The sequence below is a fragment of the Carcharhinus amblyrhynchos genome, chromosome 5 (genome assembly GCF_965287045.1).
Source record: "Carcharhinus amblyrhynchos chromosome 5, sCarAmb.v2.hapA, whole genome shotgun sequence".
Taxonomy (NCBI): Eukaryota; Metazoa; Chordata; class Chondrichthyes; order Carcharhiniformes; family Carcharhinidae; genus Carcharhinus; species Carcharhinus amblyrhynchos.
This window is the reverse complement of record NC_137328.1, coordinates 92,420,116-92,447,092: the sequence shown is the minus strand read 5'-3', so window position 1 is coordinate 92,447,092 and position 26,977 is coordinate 92,420,116. Positions and strand designations below refer to the sequence as shown.

At 40.2% G+C, this 26,977-nt stretch overlaps 1 protein-coding gene across 2 annotated transcripts in view; it reads left to right on the top strand.

The window, feature by feature from the left end:
- xrcc4 (X-ray repair complementing 4) overlaps nt 1–26,977 on the top strand; it is a 358,090-nt gene that overhangs the window by 122,845 nt on the left and 208,268 nt on the right. For both annotated transcript variants that reach the window (XM_080189182.1, XM_080189183.1), the window contains one exon: nt 24,275–24,441. In XM_080189182.1, coding sequence (XP_080045308.1) covers nt 24,275–24,441 — 167 coding nt within the window. The remainder of the gene's footprint in view (nt 1–24,274; nt 24,442–26,977) is intronic.

The following is a 26,977-nucleotide window of genomic DNA, read 5'->3' as shown; positions in this document are numbered from 1 at the left end:
ATCCTTAGTGCTTTCAGCCTCAACATCAAGTCTTCTGGTTCATTCTCCTGAATTTTAAACACTCTCTCTTCTCTAAATACCACTCTTCATATAAACTTTACTGGCACTTCCACTGATCTTGACATCTCACATGGACTTGATAGCCCATCATAAATATCACTGGCAGTGTAATTTTACTACTGCGTCCTTGTATTGCCCTTTGTCATGAAAGATGCTATTTCAATTCAAATTTGGTATTTGTTTCTGGTGTAATGAAACGATGAAACGGCAAATTCTAATGTATTGATCGAAGCAACTGGGTGGCACGGTAGCATCGTGGTTAGCACTGCTGCTTCACAGCTCCAGGGACCTGGGTTTGATTCCCAGTGTGGGTTACTGTCTGTGTGGAGTTTGCACATTCTCCTCGTGTCTGGGTGGGTTTCCTCTAGCTGTTCCAGTTTCATAGAATCATAGAACCCTACAGTACAGAAAGAGACCCATCGAATCTGCACCGAACACAATCCCACCCAGACCCTACCCCAATATCCCTACATATTATACCCACTAATCCCTCTAACCTATGCATCCCCAGACACTAAGGGGCAATTTCTTAGCATGGCTAATCAACCTAACCCGCACATCTTTGGACTTGTCTCCCACAGTCTAAAGATATGCGGGTTAGGTTGATTGGCCATGCTAAGAAATTGCCCCTTAGTGTCCAGGGATGCGTAGGTTAGAGGGATTAGTGGGTAAATATGTAGGGACATGGGGGTCATGCCTGGGTGGGATTGTGGTCGGTGCAGACTCGATAGGCTGAATGGCCTCTTTCTGTACTGTAGGGATTCTATGATTCTATTCTATGATTTCTCATTTTGTGCTATAGGCATGCAGACCCCAATTATGTTAGTTCCAAGATGTTTTCCATTTAAAATTATGAGCCACAGAAAGTCACATCTATACAATTGTCATAACCAGTACAATTGGGCAGTGATTTAGAATGTAATCACATTGTGATATATTCCTTGATGCGCTTTGAGTGGTAGCCTGATGCAGTTTATTATTCCAACCGAAAATGGACTTTCACAAAATAGGAGCTTTTTAAATTGGCATCATCTCCACCATTCAAGTTGCACAATTTTAAAATAACTGAAATTGACATTAAATACTACTGTATTTATTGGTGCACAGCAGCCGGTTTCTAAGTAAGTTTTAAAAATAAATAAGTTTTTAAACCATGATCTTGGGCCTTAAAAAAACCTTACTAAGACCTCCGCAAAGCTCTGCAAATGGGTAGTTAGTAGAAATGTGCAATGGTGATTGTTTTGATCAAGGGTGCCGCCAGGGTTGCTTCTCATGCAGTTTTTAATAACCAGTCCAAAAATTCATGGATATTTGATTTATACAATGTAATTTGTGCCTGTAAACCTGCCAACACCATCTCTCTCCTCAAGCCAATTCCTGATCTCTCTATCCTTACAAGCCATTACCCTAATTTCACTAAAGTCAAAACAAAATACTGTGGATGCTGGAAATCTGAAATAAAAACAAAAAAAGCTGGGAAATCTCAGCAGGTCTCGTAATATCTGTGTAGAGAGAAACTTAGTTACTGATTTGAGTCTGTATTACTCTCCCTAATTTCAACTTCCCTATCCTCAAAGTCTTTTGTTATCACCTTGGGGCTTCAGCTTTGAATTGCTCTGAAGAGGTTTCTGTGCTTGCCACAATACCAAAACAGCTCACATCAAAGTCACAAATTACATCCTGCATGACTGTGACAAAGAAAACCTATCCTTGACTGATCTGCAGCATTTGATGTGGTTGACCACACCATCTTCGTTCAAAACCATTCCACTGTCACCCAGCTGCATTCAGTAGTTGCATTCTTGCTTATTTATCTAACTGTAATCAGAGTATTGAGTGTGCAATGGTTTGTCTTCCCATACACATCTAAACATCTGATGGTCTCTGAAGATTCATCTTGGCCCTTCCTATTTTTCATCTACATCCTGCCACTTGGTGACATCATCTGAAAACAAACAGCTAGATTTTAGCCAGGGAGATATGAGTCGGAAATTTTCCTGCCTCTGTCCTGGAGGAGCCAGACCGCGTTATTTTAGCACACTGAAGATTATTTAACAAATGTTCAATAGCAGAATTATCTCCAATGTTGGACACTATGTTTTGAGCTTTACAAGCACGAGTTGTAAACGAGCAAGCTTGCTCGTTGCAAACAGCGGAAGGCACAGTCTGTTTGATACCTTCAGTAAATAATCCTCATTGTTAGTTGGGCTTGCAGTGTAGTCTGTTTCTGTGTACTGGAAGCTACAAATATTAATGCACAAGGCCCTATGCTTTGAAGACAAAAAGGACATGTACACACACATTGCACTTGTTTTTGCTGAACAAAGTGATAGCCATTTACTGTTTCGTTCCTTAGCAGAGTCAGCTGTCTGCTTTAAATTTTAACTATGCTTGGCAGTTAACTGTCAGACATCATTAACTGGTACATTCTCCATGGCAATGCACCTACCAATCCAGAATCAACTTGCCAACCAAGCAGCATGCTCCTCATGAAGTGTAATGTTAATGATTTCCCTGACATGGGTATTCTTGCAAAACGAAAAGCTTCGACAAAATGTACTTTTTCAGCAGTAATTAGGCGCTGTGTTGCCAAATTACTATTTTGGATTGTAATTTGATTAGTGTGCATTGTAACCCCATAATTGGGGACAGTTTTAATTTTGATTAAAATTACGCATTTGAATATTATACATGGATTAGAAAGTGTTGAATGACAGTTAGATTGATGAACTGGAATAATGTGTTTTAATAGGGTATATAGTTGCCTGGAATTGACTAACCTAAACTTAGACATTTGAATCAAGAAAGTACAAATGTATGATTGTACTGTTAGAACTTGTATATGAGATAATTCTGGCCCCGAGACCTCAAACAATAGACACATGTTATTTCAATAAACTTCCACCTCCTTTTATAACGCTGAAACAGCTTGTGTTTTCTCTCATTTTATCAACGTGTGTGGGTTGCAATCAGTCATCTGTATCAATATGGGAAAAATCCTGTCTGTGTTCTTTAAATGCATTTCCTTTAAATCCATGCTTAGTATATAGGCCACAATACTTCCCAAGACCACTGTTGGTTTCTTCCTTTCTGCACTTTACTTTTTTTCAAGTATGTAATTAGTATTCTAAGCTTCATAAAATATTTATTACTTACATTTCTACAGCTGCTATGTTGTAGGTGAAGCTTCCTGGGAAAGGAGATTTGAAGCAGATGTGGTGATCTGCACAAGCAGTCTTGATTTATAACAGAACTAAGTAATGCAAAAGTCTTTCTATAACATCCATAGCTTCCACAAAATGGACGCACAGTTGCCCTCCATATCTTAAAGGCCTGGAGAGTGGGAGTGTTAATTTGTGTTCTTGCCTCCTCTGTCCTCTTATGCAGGCTGTCAAGTGATTATACAAATATACTGAGCACGTTGCACCTTAAGGATAACAGTGAGTGATTTCATTTAAAAAAGAACTAATATTGATCTTCTTTTTCTCAGCCAGATATGCCTTAGCACCAAAGTCCACTTAAGATAGTTTCTTTGTTTTTGATGTGGTTCAAAATTTAGTGGAGCTTATTGGAATCCTTACCATCAGGTTGATGTTGAATCTTATTTTAAAAACGTGATTCTCACCAAGTCTTTAAATCAAAGGATTTTTGTGAACAGAAAGCAGCCATTCAACCCATTAAATCCATGCTGGATCTCTGTAGAGCTATCCATTCAATATTATTCCTCTGCTTTATCCTTGTAGCAATGCAAGTTTACTTCCCTCAAGTGTCCATTCAATTGAAGTCATTGATACCCACTGTCTCCAGCCCTCTCGCAAGCAGCAAGTTCCAGGTTATTACCACTCACTGCATAATTAAAGTTCTTTCTCATTCTGTTTAATGATTAAGCTCCTGAAAACTCCCAGTCAAAGGTGATATGAATTTGCAAGCATTTTAACATAATTTTAATTTCTGACATTAAAATTGATTTGCCCATTTGAGAAATTTGCATCTACGCACTGGCAGGAGCAAAAATTATTTGTATTCTCTGAGCATCATTTCTCCAAACATATTACATTCCTCCTCCTCCAATCCCCCCCTCCTCCTCCAATCCCCCCCTCCTCCTCCAATCCCCCCCTCCTCCTCCAATCCCCCCCTCCTCCTCCAATCCCTTCCTCCTCCTCCAATCCCCCCCTCCTCCTCCAATCCCCCCCTCCTCCTCCAATCCCCCCCTCCTCCTCCAATCCCCCCCTCCTCCTCCAATCCCCCCCTCCTCCTCCAATCCCCCCCTCCTCCTCCAATCCCCCCCTCCTCCTCCAATCCCCCCCTCCTCCTCCAATCCCCCCCTCCTCCTCCAATCCCCCCCTCCTCCTCCAATCCCCCCCTCCTCCTCCAATCCCCCCCTCCTCCTCCAATCCCCCCCTCCTCCTCCAATCCCCCCCTCCTCCTCCAATCCCCCCCTCCTCCTCCAATCCCCCCCTCCTCCTGCCCTCATTATCCTGAAATTTTACATGGATGATGGCTGAAGGTACAGGACAAAGAGAAAACTGGAGAAAAAAATTAGAATTGGATAAGCTTGGCAAAGAATTGGCATAGACCATATGGGCCAATGGCATCTTTTTGTACTATAAAAGTCTATGGTCCTAAGTGACTACTCTCTGTGTGGAATCACAGCAACCAAGGTTGTTTTGTTCAAATTAAGTTATTTATTGTCAATAAGAATTATTTCAGTATGGAGATACATTGTGTTTGTTGTAAATTAATTTTTATATTGCTACCTCTTTGGAATTGATCACTTCTCTGCCAATCATAGGACCTGTTGTAAAAGTCTTTCTCCAAATACATCAGGTAGCCCATGTATAGGAAATGACTGGTAGAAAGCCAAATCCTATCCCTGTGGCATTTTGTATTGCTTTCACAATTGTGCTTACGATTAAATAATGCAAATATGTGCAGAAAACTTCAGACATTGACAGACAGTTGTGTAAATTTTAAATGCTACATGAAGTTAATTTTAGCTTCATTATGAAAAGCAGCTTAATGCAGTTTTAGGTTGAATAATAATTTATCTAATGTGTTATAATGAGTTTGTCACTGACAGCTGGATGGTATTTCACTGTTTTCTGGAAAGCCCATCTACGCATGTCAACATTTTCGTAGTGACAAGCACGGTGTGCATTTAGGAGTGATCAATTCTGAAAAAATGGGATTCAGTGCATTGGCTAATGAGCAACAAGCAAAGATAGCTGTATGATAATGGCAAAATATTACACCACACGTGCTGACAAACATTTCAACATGAAAAATAGTGATCCTTGTTTTTTGGTGTTGAAATACGCTTGAGGTTATATATCTGGTGGTTTATTACAATTCAGTTAATTTTACATTAAAAAGCTATCAGGCTAGCCAAGTGAAATTCCTTTCATCTAACAGCACAGGTGTGTGCACATCAAGTGATGGAAGAGGGAATGAAACCTTTAGAAACAGAACAGAAACAAACTGTCAGTTGCCGTTTAAACACTATTAACAGGAAAATAAAACTTGAAATCAATCTTTATTAGCTAGTTGGGGCTTCTAAAACATTTTAGAATATGCAGCAACGTCCTTACACTTAGCCCTTTCCTCCACGTGATCAATAATGCTCTACCAATAAAACTGATTATTTCTTTTTTGCCATTTAAAGTGATGTTCACCCAAAAAGAAATAAATTGCACTGAAGTTATCTTGAAGCAGTGAAAATTTTTCATATATAATATATTGACACAGGAAGAATTTTCACTTTTGCTTAAGATTGTTCCTTACGAGATAATCTTGTGACGTGCAAGACTTGATTGCTATGCTGGGATGCATCAAACTTCTATGCCAGCCTTTAAAGAAGCACTTCAGTTAATTTGGCAACTGATTTTTTTCCCTGAAGAAAATGACTCTTCTTTAAAAGGGCAATATGCTGAAAGGGGAAGAAAAAAGGCACTGCAAAAATGATAGGCCTGGATTTTGCAGCCAGTGACAAAGTGACAGCATTGTCACTACTAACATCAAAGAAATCTGCACACGCAATTCTGTTGAGCTTCGTGGAATGGATTGCATCTTTTCAACTGTTAATTTTATTCTGGTGCTAGCTATATGGAATATCTTGCATTCAGCAGCAGTGATATCATCAAGCTGGCTAAGCAGCCAATTAATTTTCTCAGAAACAACAAACCAAGAAGTAACAAGCATTCACTTTTTCTAGTTTTACAGGCAGTTTGTGACGTGCACAAGCAATTAAGATCAAAGCAAAAATATTAATTTATTTGAAAAGATAAATTAAAAATCTATGGAATTTTTGTTATGGAATGGAGAAATTTAACATTGTGCAAATATAAAACTGGTTTTCAGGGTCAGAGAGGTTTGATAATAATGACATAGAAAGTAATTTTAAACCCAGTTACACTTGATTCAACCTAACATTTTCTAAGATTTTACAGTGCGAACAGAATGTAAAAAGAGACAGTTGAGTTCAGTGATTTCTAATCGATTGCCATCTGTGAGGCCTTCACACGTTGTGGAGTTGCAGGAAATCACTGATAGAAACCTCTGAGTTTCTGCCTATAACTGCGCATGAAGAACCAGAAGTCGTCATAAATTTCAATGAGCATTGATATTGCACGCTTCCAGTTTCATAGTCATTGCGGTTTTAAAGCCTGTGCTATTGAGTTATGAAAATGTGAAGAAGTAAATTAATAGAGACCACTTGTCCACTGAGCCTGTTTATCCTGAAATGGTGTAAGAACATAAGAACATAAGAAATAGGAGCAGGAGTAGGCCATCTAGCCCTTCGAGCCTGCCCCGCCATTCAATAAGATCATGGCTGATCTGTCGTGGCTCAGTTCCACTTTCCGGCCCTCTCCCCATAACCCTTAATCTCCTCTCTTATCAAAAACCCATCAACCCGCTTCTTGAAAATATTTAGTGAGGCAGCCTCCACCACTTCAACGGGCAGAGAATTCCAGAGATTCACCACCCTTTGAGTGAAGAAGTTCCTCCTCAACTCCGTTCTAAAACGCCCCCCCTTTATCTTGAGGCTGTGCCCCCTAGTCCTACTGTCTTTTTTGAGCGGGAAGAGTCTCTCCACCTCTATCCTATCCATCCCATTCATCATCTTATACGTCTCAATGAGATCTCCCCTCATTCTTCTAAACTCTAACGAGTACAAGCCTAGTTTATTCAGCCTCTCCTCATAGCTCAACCCCCTCAACTCCGGTATCAGCCTAGTAAACCTCCTCTGCACTCCCTCCAAGGCCAAAATATCTTTGCGCAGGTGCGGCGCCCAAAACTGCACACAGTACTCCAGCTGCAGCCTCACCAATGCCCTATACAGCTGCAGCAAGACCTCCCTACTTTTATATTCAATCCCCTTCGCTATGAAGGCCAGCATCCCATTCGCCTTCCTGACCACCTGCTGCACCTGCAAGCTGGGTTTTTGCGACTCATGCACAAGGACCCCGAGGTCCCTCTGCACCGTCTCCTGCTGCAGTTTTTCGCCACGTAAGTAATAGTCCTTCCTACCATTCTTCCTACCAAAGTGGACCACCTCACACTTGCCAACATTAAATTCCATTTGCCATTTCCTGGCCCATTCGCCCAGCCTATCTAGATCCTTCTGCAGACTCTCCACACCCTCCGCACAATTTGCCGTTCCCCCAATCTTGGTGTCATCCGCAAATTTCGACACCCTACACTTGGTTCCCTCCTCCAGATCATCTATATAAATGGTAAAAAGCTGAGGCCCCAGCACCGACCCCTGGGGCACTCCACTAGTCACCATCCGCCAATCCAAATAGCACCCGTTGACCCCCACTCTCTGCCTCCTATTTGACAACCAATCCTCTATCCACGCTAACACCTTACCCCCAACTCCAAGTCCCCTGACCTTCTGCAATAACCTCTTATGAGGTACTTTGTCAAACGCCTTCTGAAAATCCAGAAAGACCATATCCACCGGCTCTCCTCTATCCACTGCCCTAGACACATCCTCATAGAACTCCAGTAAATTTGTCAGACACGACTTCCCTTCAATGAAACCGTGCTGCGTCTGCTCTATCAAGCAATTCCCTTCAAGATGCCTTGCAATTTCCTCCTTAATGACGGATTCTAACATTTTACCTACCACAGACATTAAACTAACCGGCCTATAATTCCCTGCCTTTTGCCTGGCACCCTTCTTAAACAACGGCGTAACATTAGCCGTTTTCCAATCTTCCGGCACTTCCCCGGAATCCAGTGATGTCTGGAAAATAACCACCAAGGCATCCACTATAACCTCCGCCATTTCTTTCAGAACCCTCGGATGCATTCCATCCGGTCCTGGGGACTTGTCCACAATCAGCCCCTCCAGTCTGTCGAGCACCGCCTCTCTAGTAACAGTAATGTCATTAAGACCCTCCAGTCCTACCACCTTTCCATCGCTAACACCCGGCAAATTATTCACATCCTCCTCCGTGAAGACAGAAACAAAAAAGTTATTCAATACCTTAGCCATATCCCCATCCCCTACCACTAGGTCCCCTTTCTCATCCTCTTTTCCAACTTTTCTCATCCAACTTTTCTATAATCTCACCTACATTCCTCCTACCACCTTTTCTATGCGCACAATCATGCAGTGTTTGCTATAAGAAAGGTTGGCAATGATTGCATTTACTGCCTACCCTAATTCTACCGAGGAAGTTGTGGTGAATCCGTCTTGTTGAATCGCTACAATCCATGTGATAAAGGCACTCCACCAATATTGTCATGTAGGGAGTTTCAGGATTTTGACCTAATGTTGAAGAAACGACAATTTCTTTTTGTTTATATATCCAATTCAATCCAATCAAAGTTTAATTCAAAGTCTCAGCAAGTGAGACATTCCAGCTGACAAGACAGGCCTTTCACTTCCTGTCTTGGGCTTGATCTACATGATCCAAGCTGACTGTATCAGGCATTGCACCTTCTCCAAGGCTTGATTTCATTTGCATCTTAGCCAAAAGGCTGAGATGCCGCTCTAAAAAGTTGCTTCAAATGAAGCTCAGTGTAACCTCATGACTTCAACCAAGTGAAGGACGTCGACACGACACTTAATCTTGGCCAAAAGTCCGAGAAGCGACAATATATTTTTAAAATAGGATGATGGGTAATTTAGTGGTGGTAATATTCTCATGTGCATTATTTCTTTGTCATCCTAGAAGTCACACATTTAGGAGGTGCTGTCAACAAAATCTTGTATCTTTATGCTGCCTTTCAGGAAATGCCAAGGTATTTTACAATGTTGTAAAGTAGGAAACGGAACAGTCAGTTTTCACAAACAGCAATGAAAAAACAGATTATTTTTTATATGATATTGTTTGAGAGTTAAATATTAGCCAGAACACTGGAAGAATCCCCCCCCCCCTCCCCGCCCGCCGCTTCTCCTCATAATAGTGCCATGGAAGTTTTTATGTCCACCAACAGACTGTTGCTTAGTTAACCTTTCATTTGAAAGACAGCACCCCTGACGTTCCAACACTACTTTAGTACTGCACTGGAGTGTCAGCCTAGATTTTTGTGCTCAAATCTCTGGCGTGAAAGTTGACTGAGGCATAGCTGACATTGACACAAATTTTAATTTGGACTGTGTCAGTCTGAGCAAAGCTCGCTATCCCAGCGCTGCCCCTTTCTCCCCTCAATAAGAAGTGATAGACTAACTGAGGTAAATTGGAAGTCCACCTTGGGAGGCATATGTTCTGACCAGAAATAAAAACCAATTTAGATAATGGGTTTCCTTTGGGCTCAGGAGCAAACAGTCACCTCCATCCTACTCATGGCTGTGTTCTCATCCTGTGTCTTGCACCTGATCGACGTCTTAGTTACAGCCGCTGAACAGAACTGACTCTTTGACCTTGGTGTAATGTTACAATCAGCATCTGGAACAGAAAACGTGGCAATTAACATTTGCCTTCTTGGCAGGCAGCCAGAAATAATGCTATTTCTTGGTAAAGCACTTCATATTGAAAGTGATCTTTTAATTTTTTGTCCTCATTCCAAAGCACTTACTTTTAAATGAACACTAAAGCAACAGTGAAGATGGAAATTAATTAATAGTTGAAGACATTGTCAGGACTTAGTTTAGTTTCTAATGTTACAGAGTGTATGTAAAATGGATCTCCTTGAACCAGCTTTCAACCTGATTTTAGACAAGAAACTGGTGAAAAACAATAGCCCAGTTGCTTGGTGGATAAAGATACCCATTTATCATTATTGCAGTCATAGATTTGGCCACTATCTTCTATTCGCTAAATTTGGATTGATATTGGTCTGTAAACATATTGACACCTGGACTTTGTCAACTATGTTGGAACTGTGGATGCCTTGTGGAATCTTGTCAACTGCTGTATTCTGGCTCACAGTGCACCCCTAGACGTCATGGTTCCTCTACAAAACTTCCCCTAGAGACAACAATGGCATCACTTAGGAAAACATTCACATTCTCAAAAACACAGAGTAATTGATTAGAAAAATAAAAGTCTATAATGTTTTCCAGGCCAGCTGTTTTTGTGAACAATTGTGCCTCTGTTTTACAACAGTCCTAAATGTTAGCAGTGTTCCTGAATGATGCCAACTTCGTTCACTCTACGTTAGTGTTTATGTATTGTGTCACTTTTTTGTTAATGAGCTTTAATAATATGTTTCTATATGGTTGAAAACTACTATTCTACACCTTTACCCTTAATCTTTTAATATTGTAGCTACCAAAAGTTCATAGTCCAGGTTTTCACCCATTGTTCAGGGACAGAGAGTCGCAGCTACAATCTCAGGGAAATACTGAAAGAAGGCCAGACACTGTCAGATAGGAAATGGAGACAAAGTCAGAAGGTAATTCTTTGCCAGCTTAATAACTTCATTGGAAGAAAACCAGGAGCAGTTTGATTTCCTGCATTGTCAGCCAGGGAATAATGTGTTAGGAAAAGATGAATTATAAATCAGCGGGAGAAGAATGTCAAAATAAAATTCGGCAACAAAAATTCACATGCATGCAAATCTACCACTGTTCACTCTGGCTCACTTTGTTCCAATGTTTATTGTGTAGTAGAGTTTTATGTGGAAAATCATTGTGTGTCACTGTACATGACTACAGAATAGCAAAGGAAGTCCTTCCCTTCTATGTAATATGCAGAATTATGCATTTCCTGCCTTTTGATGCTTATAATTAAATCATGACTGTACAAAAACTGGGCTCCCTTGTTAGAAGATATGGAATAGGATATGATTTTAATGAGCACTTAAGCAACAGTGAAGGTGGAAGATTAATGAAGTAACGTCATTTACAACTCATTCTTGTGAATCCTGCACTTAATTTTATTTCGAACAGATCTGGGACTTTTCAGCGTACTGATCACAGTTTGAACTTGGTCATTGTAGATACCAATTAACAACACAGCTAAAGGCCCTACTGGATATAAATATTTGTTTCTGATTTCAAGGTCCCTTCCCTTCCTGAAGTTTCTGTTGAAACTCAGAACAAAAGTTTAAATTTTACAAGTTACAGCAAAATCACCATTTGAAGTGTTTTACCTTTGAATGCTCAAACAGTTTTGAGAGCTGAGTAATAAAACCTAGCTTTTGTGTCTCATTCATAGATATTGCTAAATATAGAAATGCTAAAGAGAAAAGGTTTGTGAACCTTTTTGACGAGAAACACGTTTTAAACTCATTTCGTAACTATTATTTAAATCACCACAAAGTGTGTTGCAATCCACACCAAAAATCCTTCCAGATTAGGTGTCCTGGAGGGGTATCGATTTTCCAGCCTCAGCACGTTCTTGCACACCTGTTTTCACTTTCAGAAAGTCCACCTTCTTCAGTAGTATGTCAGTGATATTGGGTGTCTTTTCAATATGACACCTGACCACACTTGTGGAATCCAAGCCATAAGGCCTGCTCCAACTCTGAATAAGGCATAAAACAACTGGGTACATAATTGATGAGATTAGATGTGTTTTCTTGCTAGCCACCGCAGTGGGAAATATCCATGTTCCCAGGATTGTGCCTGTACTAGAGATTTTTCATGTCTTTGAGGATTGAAATGCATTCATATAGGATCTGAACTTAGGATATTGAAAAATGGAGTAGATTAGAATCATAAGATCTACAACACGGAGACCAGCCCTTCACCCCAAACTGGTCCATGCCAACCAAAATGCCCATCTAAGCCAACCTCATTTTCCTGCATTTGGTCCATACCCTCAAACCTTTCTTATCCATATATCCAAATGCCTTTTAAATATTGTCAATGTTCCAGCCTCAATCACTTCCTCCAGCATTCATTCCACATACATACCACCCTCTGTGTAAACAAAAAAGTTGCTCCTCAGGCCCTCATTAATTCTTTCTCCTCTGAATTTAAACCCTATGCCCTCCAGTTCTTGATTCCCCAGCCCTGAATGCATTCACCTTATCCATGCCTCTCATGATCCTATACACCTCTATAAGATCAACTCTGTCTCCTATGCTCCCAAAAAAAATGTCCTAGCCTGTCCAATTTCTCCCTATAACTCAGTCCGTTGATTCTTGGCAATATCCTTGTAAATCTCTTGTGCACTCTATCCAGTTTAAAAATATTTTTCCTATGGCAAGGCAACCAAAACTGAACATAATACTCCAGATGTGACCTCACCAACATCCTGTACAACTGCAACATAATTCCCAAGCTCTATACTCAGTGCCCTAACTGATGAAGGCCATCATGCCAGAAGCCTCCTTCACTGCCCTATCTACCAATGGCTTCATCTTTAGAGAACCGTGCATCTGAACTCCAAAGTCCTTCTGCTCCACAATTCTTCCTAAGGTCCTACCACTCACCGTGAAAGTCCTACCTTGATTTGACTTTCCAAAATGCAAAACCTCACACTTACCTGTAATGAACTATTTGCCATACCTCGGCACAGTTCCTCAGTTGCTCAAGATCCTGCTGGAATTCTTGAACAACTTTCTTCACTGTCTACAATACCACCTGTTTTAGTGTCACCTGCAAACTTACTGAACATGCCTTATCCATTCCCATCTAAATCATTGATATGGAAACAAAGAGCAGTGGGCCCAACACTGACCCCTGATGCACACCAGTAGTCATAGGCCTCCAATTCGACAGGCATGCTTCCACCATTACCCTTTGCTCCTTACCATCAAGCCAATTGTATATCCAGTTTGTCAACTCTCCCTGGACTCCATATGATCTAACTTTATTGAAGTCCATATAGACTGCCTTTATCACGCTGTCCTCATCAACTTTCCCTGTCACTTCATCAAAGAACTTTAACACATTTGTAAGATATGATCTCCCATGTACAAAGCCATGCTGACTACTACTCATCAAACGTCGTCTTTCCAAATACCTGTACAACTTATCCCTCAGAATCCTCTCTAATAACTTTCCCACCACAAATGTTCGGCTTTCCAGTCTATAATTCCCAGTTTTTTCTTTGCAGCCCTTCTTAAATAAGGGCACAACATTTGCCACCCTCCAGTCTTGTACCTCACTCGTGGCTAATGATGGTGCAAGTATCTCAGTCAGGGCGCCGCAATTTCTTCTCTAGCCTCACGCAGTGTTCTTGGATTACCTGGTCAGGACCAGGAGAATTATCCACCTGCATACATTTAATATGTCCATCACCTCCTCTACTGTAATGCGTATTATCCCAATATATCGCCACTAACTTTCCCAGGTTCCTAAGTATTCCAAGTGGAGTCTTTCTCCACAGTAAACATAGGAGAAATATTAATTGAGAAATAATATTATCCTGCAATTCCACATTTATGTGCCCACTTTGGTCCTTGAGGGATCCTGTTCTCTCTCTAGTTATTCAATTTTCCTTTAATATACTTAAAGCATTCGTCTTAATCTTCTCAGCCAAAATGTGGAGTTGCTGATGTTGGACAGGGATAGTCACCTGGTGAAGGGGCAGTGCTCTGAAAGCTCATGCTACCAAATAAACCTGTTGGACTTCAACCTGGTATTGTGAGACTTCTTACTGTACCTCTCAGCCAAAGCTACCTCATGCCCCCTTTTAGTGCTCCTACTTTTCTCCTTCGGTGTGCTCCTATATTCCCTGTACACCCAGTAAGAAGTCTGACAACACCAGGTTTACTTAAACCTGGTGTTGTTAGACTTCTTACCGTGTTTACCCCAGTCCAACGCCAGCATCTCCACATCATTCCTTGTACACCTTCAGGGAATCCCTTGATTCCAGCTGCTTGTAGATTGATAATATAAATTGGACATGATCTGGAAAAGGAATGCTTTTTCTCCATACATAACATTTTGTGTATTCCTCATTCAAATTGGATTTCGTGTCAAAATAGCAATCTAATGTTTAGCAAGATTTTTAAAGTATGAAAATGTATCAATTTCAACAACAATGTCTTTGTCCAGTACATTTCTCTAATTTCCTTGAAAATGTATCAGAAAAGCAATTTTCCTTACCTTATTAGATAAAATACACATCTTAAAGTGAGAAACATTTTTAAAATAATTTTTAAAAATTGGGAAACATACAACGAATGTATAGAATAAGTATTTGAATAATTTGCTTCAACAAAAGTAACATCATCAGAAAATAAACAAATCATTTTGTCCCAGGGAAACGAGTCTCGGCACTTCAATTGTGATGAATAACTATATGCAATGTGAGTCTGTTTGATTTATCTAATGGCATTTTGTCATTCATTTACTTCTAGATCAGTGTTAAATGAGTGCTTCCTCTGTATAGCTTGAGTGTAATATGAGTGACAAAAACTTGCTTCCTCCACTTAAGTACTCTGCTATTGTTAATAAGAGTACCATCTTTGATTATAACATATCTTAGCGTGTTCTGTGTTGCTGATAACAGCAATTTGTGTTGCTTTAAATATAGGTTGCCATGCTATTAATTTTCCTTTCCCTGTTTTTCTTCTGGCTGTGTTCCATCTTCATTTATATTCTACACAAATGTATGTCATGGAGCAAACCGGTCTATGGATGCAAACATTTTGTTCAGCAGTAGCTCTCCAAATAGACAATGGTTAGAAAAATATTTTAATCCAATTCTACTGAGACTTGCAACCCTAACCACCATCACCACACACACAAACAAACACACACACACACACACACACACACACACACACACACACACACCCCCACCCCATCCCAATACCAACTTTTGTTTGGTGTTTTCCGATGCAGGTTTCCTGTGCGTACCCTCAGCAGTTTTTGGCAAACCTTCCACTATCTCAGCTCTACTCTCTGCAATTGTGTTCCTAAACCAACCTGAATTGCTGCTATTATCTCACTTCTGGAATCCTTTATCTTCAACTCCAAATTTGCCATCTGTCCCAAATCCTGCTCTTCACAAAATAAAGTAAAAAGTCTGACAACACCAGGTTTTAGTCCAACCGATTTATTTGAAAGCAAACTCACTAGCTTTCGAGGGGTTTCCCTCTTCTTCAGGTAAATGGAGAGTTCACCTGAAGAAGAGGGAAACCCCTCGAAAGCTAGTGAGTTTACTATCAAATAAATTGGTTGGACTAAAACCTGGTGTTGTCAGACTTTTTACTGCGTTCACCCCAGTCCAATGCTGGCATATCCACATCTTCACAAAATAACCATTTTAAGTACAAATTGTCTTGGTTCTCTTTTAATCTTGCAAATGCAAATACAATAGCTGTTGTAAAATTGGGAATGACAGGAAATACCATTATTGTGCATTTGTTTTATTTCAGTGTAATCAATGTGAGCTTGTGATGAACATGCTGGGAACAATCTTTGAAGATACCTGGATATTGGTTAGACATTCAAAGTGCTTGTGTCCAGTTACAATAACTTTGTAACACATTAAATACCTAAATTCAAATTTATGTTCCAGTTAAAGACCGTGTATTGCATGAAGGACAATGCCTTTCCCTCCCTGACAGCCTGCTGTCTATGATAATAATTCTTACGTTCTTTTTACTTCAAGTGTTTCTTTGCTGAGTCACTTTATGCTGAGCTGTTGAAAGCATTCCTATTGCGGGACATACAATGACTCATCTGATTTTCGTATGCAATTGAAAGACTGGTCAAATAGTGAAGCCTCTTGCAATCAAGATGCATCACCATTGCAGACATCAGAGCTGCCTTCTTGAAGATCAACCCATGGCCCGAATGGGGCACTCAGATTCTGCGTGGACTGGCTAGCGGGGATATTTATTCGCAGACACATTCAACCACTCTTTACAACATAGAATCCCTACAGAAGGAGGCTATTTGACCCCTTGCGCCTGCACTGACCACAATCCCACCCAGGCCCTATGTCCATAACCCCATGCATTTACCCTACTAATACCGCTGACACCAAGGGGCAATTTATTATGGCCAATCCACCTAACCTGCACATCTTTGGACTGTGGGAGGAAACCGGAGCACCCAGAGGAAACTCACGCAGACACTGGGAGAACTTGCAAACTCCACACAGACAGTGACCCAAGCCGAGAATTGAACCCGGGTCTCTGTGAGGCAGCAGTACTGACCATTATGCCACAGTGTCACCTAACAATCTGAGGTCCCTATCTGCTTCAAAAAGAAGATCGTCATTCTGATACCAAAAAAAAGCCAGGCAGTGTGCTTTAATGACTATCGTCTGGTGACTCTGACATCCATCATTATGAAGTGCTTTGAAAGGTTATACATGGCATGAATCAGTTCTGGCCTTCCAAATTGCTTGGATCCACTGCAATTTGCTACCACTACAAGAAGTCCACAGCAGACGCCATCTCCCTGGCCCTGCAGTCAACCCTGGAACACCTAGGTAACAAAGACTTTGATCTGCATGGCGAGCCAGGAAGATAGTGTGAGAGGGAAAGACCACTTGCTTCCTCATGCTGCTTCTGCTGTCATGGCTGTTTCTGCCCTCATGGCTGTTTCTTGCCTCACCGGCATGTTGTCAGATTGTCGAGAATCACTGCTGCTATGCAGCAGTGGGAACCAGGCACAATGGCCATGATTAGAGCATCAGAGGTTGTTGAAGCCCCAGGTGGTTGTGGGCATGGCTGGGCAGTTGCCTCACCATTAGTGTGCCATGTGGGGTCTGAGTGCAGATCGGGCTATGACTGGGAGGAGGGGGTAAGGGGGGTCAGCATGGAGATGCTTTGCAAGGATGGGGGGAGTTGTGCAGGGTGGACTATGCAAGAGGGAGTATCTTGGGGTGGCTGTGCAAGGGGGGGGGAATTATGTGGGGCAGCATTGTATTAGGGCGGACACCCCCCCAAAATAAAAGCTGTCAGAAGAACTGTGCAGCAATTACGCAGTGCTGAACCCAAGAATCTTTTTGGGAAGATTCTGCCCAACATGTTCTGATGGGGTAATAAATTGGAAATGCCTACAAACTGCCTAAGTTGGTCAACATTCAGATTGAACCGATAAGTTGCAAAGAGCATTCACCACCTTCTTAGGCAATCCCTTGGGTTGAAGATGATTTGCTTCCATTCTGGTTTGATGGGTTCTGAAAAGCCTCATAATTCCAATGGGTGACCTGCCGTATGCAAAGCAGATAGTGCTTGAAGGGTTGGACGAGTGTTTGGAGCTTTGTGTACTCTCTGCAATGCCTTGACTTCACCTCTGTATACCCTTGACAAAGTCTGTCAATGTATTTCGTGCCTTCGCAAATGTACCTTTTCCCACTTCATTGGTCAGAAATAAGAGACTCCCAAGAGTTGGTGGGGATATTTTATCTCCTCAGGGATGCTTTGAAGGCATCCCTAAAGAATTTTGAGTGTCTTCCTGAGAGTCTGCTGTTGCACTGAGTTCCAAGTAGAGCAGTTGCATCAGGAGTCTGATGTCATGCGTACAAACATCATGTCCTGCTCCACCAGAACTTGCTTTAAGTAATTAGTACCTCAATACTTGGCATGTTTGTTTGGGAGAGGACACTGCTGTTGGACTGCCTTTCTTCCTACTGGATTTGGAGGACCTTGTAAAAGCAGTGCCAGTGGTATTTTCTCAGTGCTTTGAGCTTCCTGCTCTTCGTTATCCATGACCTCAAGCATTTAGGAGCATGGGGACCTGGTAAATCATGACATTGTTGGGTTTGAGATCCGGGTGCTCAAGTACTCTTTTCCTCCATTGGCTGAAGGCTGAGCAGGTACATTGGAGGCAATCATGAATTTTGTGTCCGAGGCTGCCTTCATCGAGTGTGAGCTTCCAAGATAAAGAAAATGGTCCAGATTTCCAGGCTCTCATTGTTGATCTTAATAGATGGGGGGAAGTGTTCTGCTGCGGGCACTGGTTGGAAGAGGACCTTAGTTTTCAGAGTGTTTACTAAGTAACGTTCATGCCACATAAGTGTCAGACAAGGACCATTTGCACTTTTTAATGCTGTCCCCTGTGCTTCTTAGTATGAATGTTCTGCCAAATGCTGGTGCTGCAAGTTCCCATTGATGTTCTCAACGGAACATTTTCAATGTGGCTATAATGTAATGCCAAATAAAGTGGAAATGTCAAAGATATTTTTCAGAAATATTTGCAACAGTGCTGTTCAGATTTTACTGCTGTTACCACTAACATAACTGGAAAGAATTTCTCGCTATACAAAAATTCATCACACTCCCTCCCACTCCACCCTGTTGCTGTTTTTCTTTAGGCCATCCCTTTCCTCTCCTTGCTGCTCACAGATCATTCTTTCCATTCCATATTGCTTCTGCTTTTTTAAAGCTGGATCAAACTGCTACTATATCTTTTGAGGACCATTTTTTTCCTGACTTGGAGAATTGCAGTTTTTGTAGACCACCAGGCAACTTTTGTATTTTCCCACTAACAGTAATTCCAGCCAAAATAAAATCAGATAGATAAGACTCCCTCTCACCCACGCAGATATTTCCAGCCCTACCACATTTTTATATATGTCTGTGGAGTGAGTTTTAATGAATCAGACAATCTAAGGCCTTGATAAATGACTGACTTGCTCCTGCTATTTTGGAAGCCATCAGTTTTTCCAATTAATACTCCCTTTTCAAAATGTTTATGTTTTTGAAGTAAAGGTCCTTGAATAAAAATGTAAACATCTGGTGTAACAAACTGTAGAAAACTCTGATTTCAAAATTACAGTCTAATCCTTGGTAACTTGTATTCTTAACAAGTTTAAAATCCAGTTCCGCACCCCATTTGCTCATCAAATTAGATCTTTATTTTGTTAGGAAATAATCTCTTAGTGCAATAAAAAGTACGAATGCATCACCTGTACTGAATTTTTGCTGTGTGAAATACATATATGTAGATTTTTCAAGTATTTGGTGATGCGTGCACTTTCCGTAGAAAACACCATTGGAATTCCTGGTGATATTGTCCGTATTAACTAATTATCTTGCTATGTTTTTTCCTATACAAATTTTGCTGTAAAGGTCTTTTTGGATTCTTTACTATAATTATCTATCTTGATCAATAAATCTATCTATCTATCTGCCTATGTATCTATAGGTGGACTTATAAAATAGTCTTTGCATGTATTATGTATATGTAAGTTTTGCCATGTTAATATGAAATATATCATTTTTCATATTTCATTTGTTCCCCAAATATTATAAGTTTGAGAACTAAAAATTATGCACTAAAAGTATGCAATTTGTGTTTAGGCTCTCCTTTATTACCAGCAAACTTCAGCCATTCCTCATAGTTGTTGGTTTAATTTACTGTTTTGTAATATGAAAACTTCCAGTAAATTAAAATATATTTGCATATAGGAAAAATGGCTGAACTTGTATTTATATAGCGATTTTCATGTCCTCAGGATGACCTGAAGTGTTTTACAGCCAATTAATTGTTTTAATTTGTAGGCAAATTTAAGGTTCTGTAAATTGATTAAACCTTTGGATTCTTGACAAGATAAATAGGCAGTAGTTTTTGGTGCAACAAGTGTAGTCCATTTATTAAGCAATAAAGTAATGCTTAATGACCAGTCGATAATTTTGAGTCTCACATGGTCTTTGTTCTCCAGAGCAACTCTGACATGTGGCAATGCTTGTCCTAGCTTGGTCTATCTTTGTTCTTTTGTTTCTTCTCTCTGTCTGTATTCTGTGAACTTGTGCACCTGTGTACACCAGGCCTTCAGACAGCCTTTTTTTTAATCAATCTCCAGTTTTGGCATCCAGGATTTATCCTACCATATTTCATAAAAACAATTGACTTGCATCATTCATAACACAATCAATGTGATCGATACTCCACTCACAGTTAGATCAGTAGACCATCGATACTCCATAGCTACATCATGGACAACAATTAGCAAAGTTAGCATGCAGACGCATTAATCGGCTCACATTGTTCTTTACATTTTGGTCATTAGTAATGCAATCAGAGGAATGCAGACAGAATAACTGTTTAACCATCTTCTTGCCTCTTACTATTAAGGCTCCACATTCTGCAGACAGTCAAATTGTTTTCATTTCCATTCAGTCTTACTGAGTTGTTTTAACATCCCACACTTTGTTTTTATAAATGTCCAGATTCATACGATATGCTATCCCTAATGCCTAATCTTATCAATACACAAGAGTTATTCACATGCCAACAATTAACTCTTCATATATTTATAAAGCGCATTATCTAAAATTCATAGTCTTTTATACATAGTGTACAAAAGATCCTATCTCTTACACTAACATAGCAATTTAAGCACAACAAGCTCCCACACAAGGTAAATAACCAGACAATTAGTTTGAGCAGTTGACAACATACAGGGAAGACATGCTTATTTCTCTTCGAATAGTCCAGCAGTTGAACTTCTATGGCAAAGCCCTGAAGAGTTGGCCAATCTTGTAAATTCAAAACACTGGAATAGGTTTTGACTCAGGCTCTTTGACTGAATTTTTTGAGAGGCTGCATGGGTCCTGTCACCAGAGCCAAAAATAGGGGCAACCCAGCTTCATCAGGCATTAGGACCTGAGGCCTTAAATTATGGGTGGCATAATTGACTGATCAACTGTTGCCAGACCTGTTGTCCTAATAAACTTGCCTTAGAGAGCTGCCAATCAGAGAGCCTAAAGATCAGCAGCAGATCTGGGAGAGGAGGCTTGCGCTGGTCTGTACCTGCAGGAAGAGGATACAGCAATAAGACATGTGCAGCCTCATAAGTAGTTAAGTAGGGTCCAGAGGCGCCAAGACCAGTCTGGCAGGCCTCAGTGAGGGAGGGTCAATGCAGACACTTTGGGGGTGGCCTAGTTGTCAGGATGTGGGGACCCTTTTATAGACTGAGAGTTCCCGTGAAGGAGGCCTCGCCTTCTTGAGCCCCCAAGAGGCAGCAGCAGGGGTGGGAAGAGGGTAATTGGCCACTTAATTGACTTGATTATTCCATGGGCAGGCAAGCTGTCTGCCACCTTTCTTGCAATGGGAAGATGTGAGCACACCCTCCTGATGCCTTCCCATGTCATTTTGCCAAATTCCTTCCTCTGAGCCTGTCCCCAAAGGCTTCCAAGAATTTCCGTGGGAGTGCTACCATTGAACTATGAAGGATTCCTGAAATATGCTTGAAAGGAAATGTGCGGTCAAGTTTTATGCCTGATTTCCCATTAAGCCAGAGATTATGCTGTTGTTGTTGTGGGATCCTGGACACAAGAGAAATGCTAAGATATGAAAGCAGAGAGAGAGGTAAAATTCTCATGAAGTTAGGAAGAAATATATAATGAGGGTGATCTTACCGGCTCACCCCGCCAATTGATCAGTGCGGCAAGCCACTAAGATCACGAGAGGCGAAAAGACGGCTTCACCCAGTTTCTTGCCTCTTATGAAACTGCTGGCACTGTGAAGCTGGTGGGATCAACCTCATGCTCAGGAATGGTGCAAGGCTAATTATAGTATTTAAGTTTTTATTTAAATATTATCAGCGCGTCTAGAACGTAATTGTCTGGGCTCATTTGCCTTAATGTACTTACCAATGGAGGCCCTCACGGTGGGACTAGAAGTCATTGAGGCCCCCAGATCAATAGGGGCAGCGGAGGCAGTGCCCCTTGGCTGGTTGCAGCTGTGCACTCTGCAGTGGGGGAGGCCAGCCATTGGGAGAGTGGTGGGGGGTGGGGGGGAGAACGATGTTGGGGCTGTTGGGCCGAATGACAGATCTCTTGTTCTGTGTACAAGTATACACACAATGCTGAGAGATCAAGGCACATGCACGAAAGTGCCACCCTCCAGTCAGCAGTTGGCTTCCCGGTGGGAATTGACTCTGTCCATTCCCCCAATTGGCGTGAATGACACTTTGCCTCTTATTTTGCACTAAAAGCTCACTCAAAAATGGATGCAATTTTGTCCCATTTTCACGCTCCTTTGGCACTTAGAATCCTTTTAGTAAGATCACACCCGACATCTTTTACTGTTTCCTGAAAGATTTTTTTCCTACGTCAAATGCAATTGTTACCAACACTTAAGAAAAATTATTGTTTTAAAATTTATAGTATGAACAGAATAAACATGGGTGAGCTAACCAACATAAGTTAGCAAAAGCAGGAGTGATGATTGGGAAGCACATGGTGCAGGATAAGATAGGGGTAGCCAGAGTTTTCTTGAGTAGCTTGAGAGAACCAAGTTGTGAAGTCACACTGTGATGTACTTTCAATATTAGAAGGCAGCCATTGCTTGGCATAGTGGCACCTTTAACAGCACCAGTTGTAAGGGTAACAGATAATTACACCTCACATAGCCAAATTTGGTTAATATTTATATATGTTGTTGCATGTATATATTATACATTGTAAACAAAATATCTATCAAACACATATGAGTCTCCTGGAGGGTTTAATTTTTGGATGGTCATATGACCATAGTACTTATGATTGGTGAAATTAATTGACAAGTTTCAGTAAATGGCTTTTAACCTGGAAGAATTAGCGATAGTTGCAGGAAATCGATCAAGAAATAATTTGTGATTAGTACCAGTAACATAACCATTAAAAGTGCTTTTACAAGCTTGGGGCACACTTCTTTGCATTGCAGTCTCTTGCATGATACTTCCTGTTGAGCCATACTTAACATGTTGCATGTCAAAGCTGAAGCGCCTTTAGGAGTGTTTTGGAATGTGCCTGCGATTGACTGCAAATATCAAGTTTCAAGTCAGAGGTTATTTTTGGAAGGATCCATACCTCATTATTTGTGAGTCACAATTAAATGTGAGAGCTCCATGTGCGACTCAATAGCTCAGGTCAGGTTGAACTAATGTGACCGTTGTCCTTTTTTTTGCAACATTTAGTATTTCAGTTAACTCTTTCTGGACAGTCTATGCATTAGAGCTTTTAATATTTTACGTTGAATGAAATATTGACAAGTTATCAGAAATTTTAATAAAATATTTAAAAGCTACTACAAAACAAATCCTTCAGTAAAACAATCTGCACATTTTGTTTTCAATTTGAATTTAAAATGTGACCGTCCTTACAGATGTTATAATGTGTTTTCTGAAACTAATACATTTTGTGGATGGAGAAATAATGGCCCAAAAATTGCTGGAAAAATAGCCTGAGTTCACAGTTCTTGCCACTATTAATCCAGCAATTTGTGACAAGCAATAGATATGATACGAGTTGTGTTTGCCGCAAATTGCTGATTGATTTACACTGCTCTTCCGTTAGCTTTGCAAAATAGGAACTCAGCATCAATCTCCCCATGAGTGACATGAAGTTGCTGGTTTTGCCCTGTAAATAGGAATATATTATTTCATCACAGACATGTCAGGCTGAAAATTCATGCCATAAAGACGCTGTTAATGACATGCACGATTTGTAATTCCAAATTGAATCTCATCTCATAAAGGGAACACTGAATTCATGGTATCTGTTTTCCACTGGTAATACATTCCAATTCCCAGAGATTTATTAAACTTCAGTCTTTTACAATTTATGTTAATTTATCTTCCTAGCTGTTCTCTTTCTCTCTGAATCCAGTCTCCTTTCCTTCTCTTTATTTCTAATTTGACTTTTAATTTGCACTATTTCCTTTTTTATTGTTCTCTCCATTTCTTTCTTTATCCTTAAATGCATAGGTGAAGAATATAGACTGTTGAGCACAATGTTCATGAAGTCCCAGCTACAATGTGGTCCTTACTGCACTATTATTAACTTGTGCTTCCAGCATTTGTAATTTGATGACCCTCAAACAGCAATTTCTGGGCTAATTTTAAGGTTTAGAAAACAAATGCTTTAAGCTTCCTTTTTGTACTTGGAATTGATCATTTGCACTGTTTCTGTCCAGTTTAAGCTTGGCTCTGTTGAATTGCAAAAAGTCTTGGACTCAGTAGAAGTCATGAAAGAACTCATCGACTATGTGTTACACTGCAACACAGATCTGCGAGACAAAAATGAGCACCTGCAGCAAGAGAATAAGCGACTTTCGTGTGATTGCAGTTACAGCTTGAAAGAGTAAGTTATAGACTCAAGGTGTTTGAAATGAATGCTAATAATTTCAGTCAAGAGTAAAATGTTGGATAACTTTTCTGAGCTTTTTCAATTATCATTTTGAGAAATATGTAAAACTTAGTGAAATTAACAACTGTGACGTTCTTTAGGGGTGCACTGATTCTGAAGCTGGAGTGACAGTTCAGTTTTCAATAACTTTAGCAATAAAAGCAGAAAACGTTGGAGGAACAATATAGTTTTTTTTCTCTGTGTTGCCTTTGGAGTATGGAAGGAAACCCACGCAGACACGGGGAGACCATGCAAACTCCTGACAGACAGTGACGCTTGGCTAGAATTGAACCTTGGTCCCTGGGGCCTCTGGGCAGCAGTATTAAGCACTGTGCCACTGTGCTGCCTGTGTTAACACTGTTAACAATCACTGCCTTTCATATGGTTGTTAAAAGGGTCCTACTCAATGAAATGAAAATTTTCTGCTATAATTTGCAGAACATGCTCATCCATATCATGAAAAACCAACCAAGGTACTAACTAGTGTCTAGAATATGAAAAACATTGCAACTTTTGGCTGCTGTGGTAAATATTTCTAAATTATTCAAATTCTGTTCTGTATGAATGTGATACCAATGAGATCAAAAAACTAAATACTGCTTTTCCTTCAGTCAACTGTAGAACAGAATTTGGGCCAATTAGACAAAGAAAATCACTGTAGGTGATGGAAACATGGAGGATAAAATGATGGAAATACTCAGCTGGCCAGGTAGCATCTGTGGAGAGAAATAGAAAGATATTTCAGGTTGATGATCTTTTATTAGAACTGGGAAAAATTAGAAAGGTAATTGTTCTTAAGCAAGTGAAAGGTCAGTGAGGGATGTGGTGTTGGGGTGAGGGTGAAAGTGGGAAGAGGGCAAAAGAGAAGGTCTGTGCTAGGATGTAAGGTAGGTGAGATTGAGTTGGTGCAAGGTCAAGGGGTGTGGTTTTAGGAAAAATAAAAGTGTGCCTGGAGGACACACATTTTTAGACCCATTTAGAAAATGTCAGAATTATGCAATGAGATTTATTTTCAGCACAGGGAATTAAATGGGCTAAAGTACATATGAGGTGCTGCAAATTGATAATTTATTTGATTAATGTATAAACGCCCATGGCAAGCAAGTTGTACACTTCTACATGTGATGCACAAAAATGATTTGCTGTAATTTGAACTTGTAAAGAACAGCGTTTGAAGTTGAATATATTGTTGGTTGCACCAGTCTGAGATCTGAAATAAAATTGGTGGTTGGGAATTGTATTTTCATGTTTGTCTTTTGTTAAAGGTATAAAATCTGCAAACTGTTTGTATATTGGCTATCTTTCAAAGAACATCAAAACCAAGTCTATTTTAACTGCAATATTTTTAATGTCTTTAAATGAAAGCTAAACAAAAAGGGTGACCTTGAGTATCTGAAGTAAATCTTGAGTTGCTTTATGAAGCGGTGCACTATAGGACAATTAAAAGAAGCAGCTGGAGTCTCAGTCATTTAAACCAACAGCGATCAGGAAGACCTTGGTCATAATAAACAGACTTTTTTAAACTGGTCCTTGAATTATCAAAGATTCTTATTTTAATAACACAAATCATATTTTATACTGGTAATTCCACCAGCTTTGGCTTAATCTGGTTACTAATGACTGATTTAGTGTGGGAATGTTTTAATAATGCCTTTTTATTCATTTAAAAGTAAACACATGTGAATTGTAGACTTTGGGTCAAAGTTAGGCCATACTACCCAGGCTGTAATTTTACTACATACAGCTTTGTTGTGAGCATAATGAATTGTATATTGGAGTGTACACTATAAGATGCTATCAATCCAACTTTCAGAAATAAATCAATTAAGAAATATGTATTTAAAACAAACTAAATTAAATAACTTTTTAAAAAAGGGATGATATGATATAACCGCTTCACTAATCAATACCAAGTCTTCAAATTATTCATAGAATCTCTGATTTTAGTAATTGGTAAAATGAAATCCAAGATTAAAGCTAAACTTCCAGTAGCTGTTGATGAGTGGGATTGCTACAGAATTACTCAAAAAAACTTTCATTACAGTGGCACATTTGTTTCTTTTGATAAGCTGATTTCTTTATTTTCCTTTTTCTGAAATCTTCCTGTGATTTCTACACTTCCACTTATTTTTTGACCTGTCAGTTCATTTTGGAGAGTGTGGCATTCGGATGGGTAACATCATGGATACTGCCGGCCCCAGTGGCAGCTTTCTCCGCCACGTTGCAAGCAACATAAGGAAAAAAAAAATCCAAGTGATGGGTCCCACAGCGTCATGCTGGAGGTAATGTTGGGGGCAGTGCCGGGCATGACCCTCTTCCAATCTGAGCCCAACACTCACCTGAACTTCTCTGGCAGATTCTGCTCGCCAGGTGCATGCCATGGGGAGGACCTGCACCCCGTGATTCACATCAGCATGCCTTTGTGCCGGCGCAAACTGACAATTTAACGGGGATGTGGATATTATAACAGTTACATTTAAATTTATTCTAA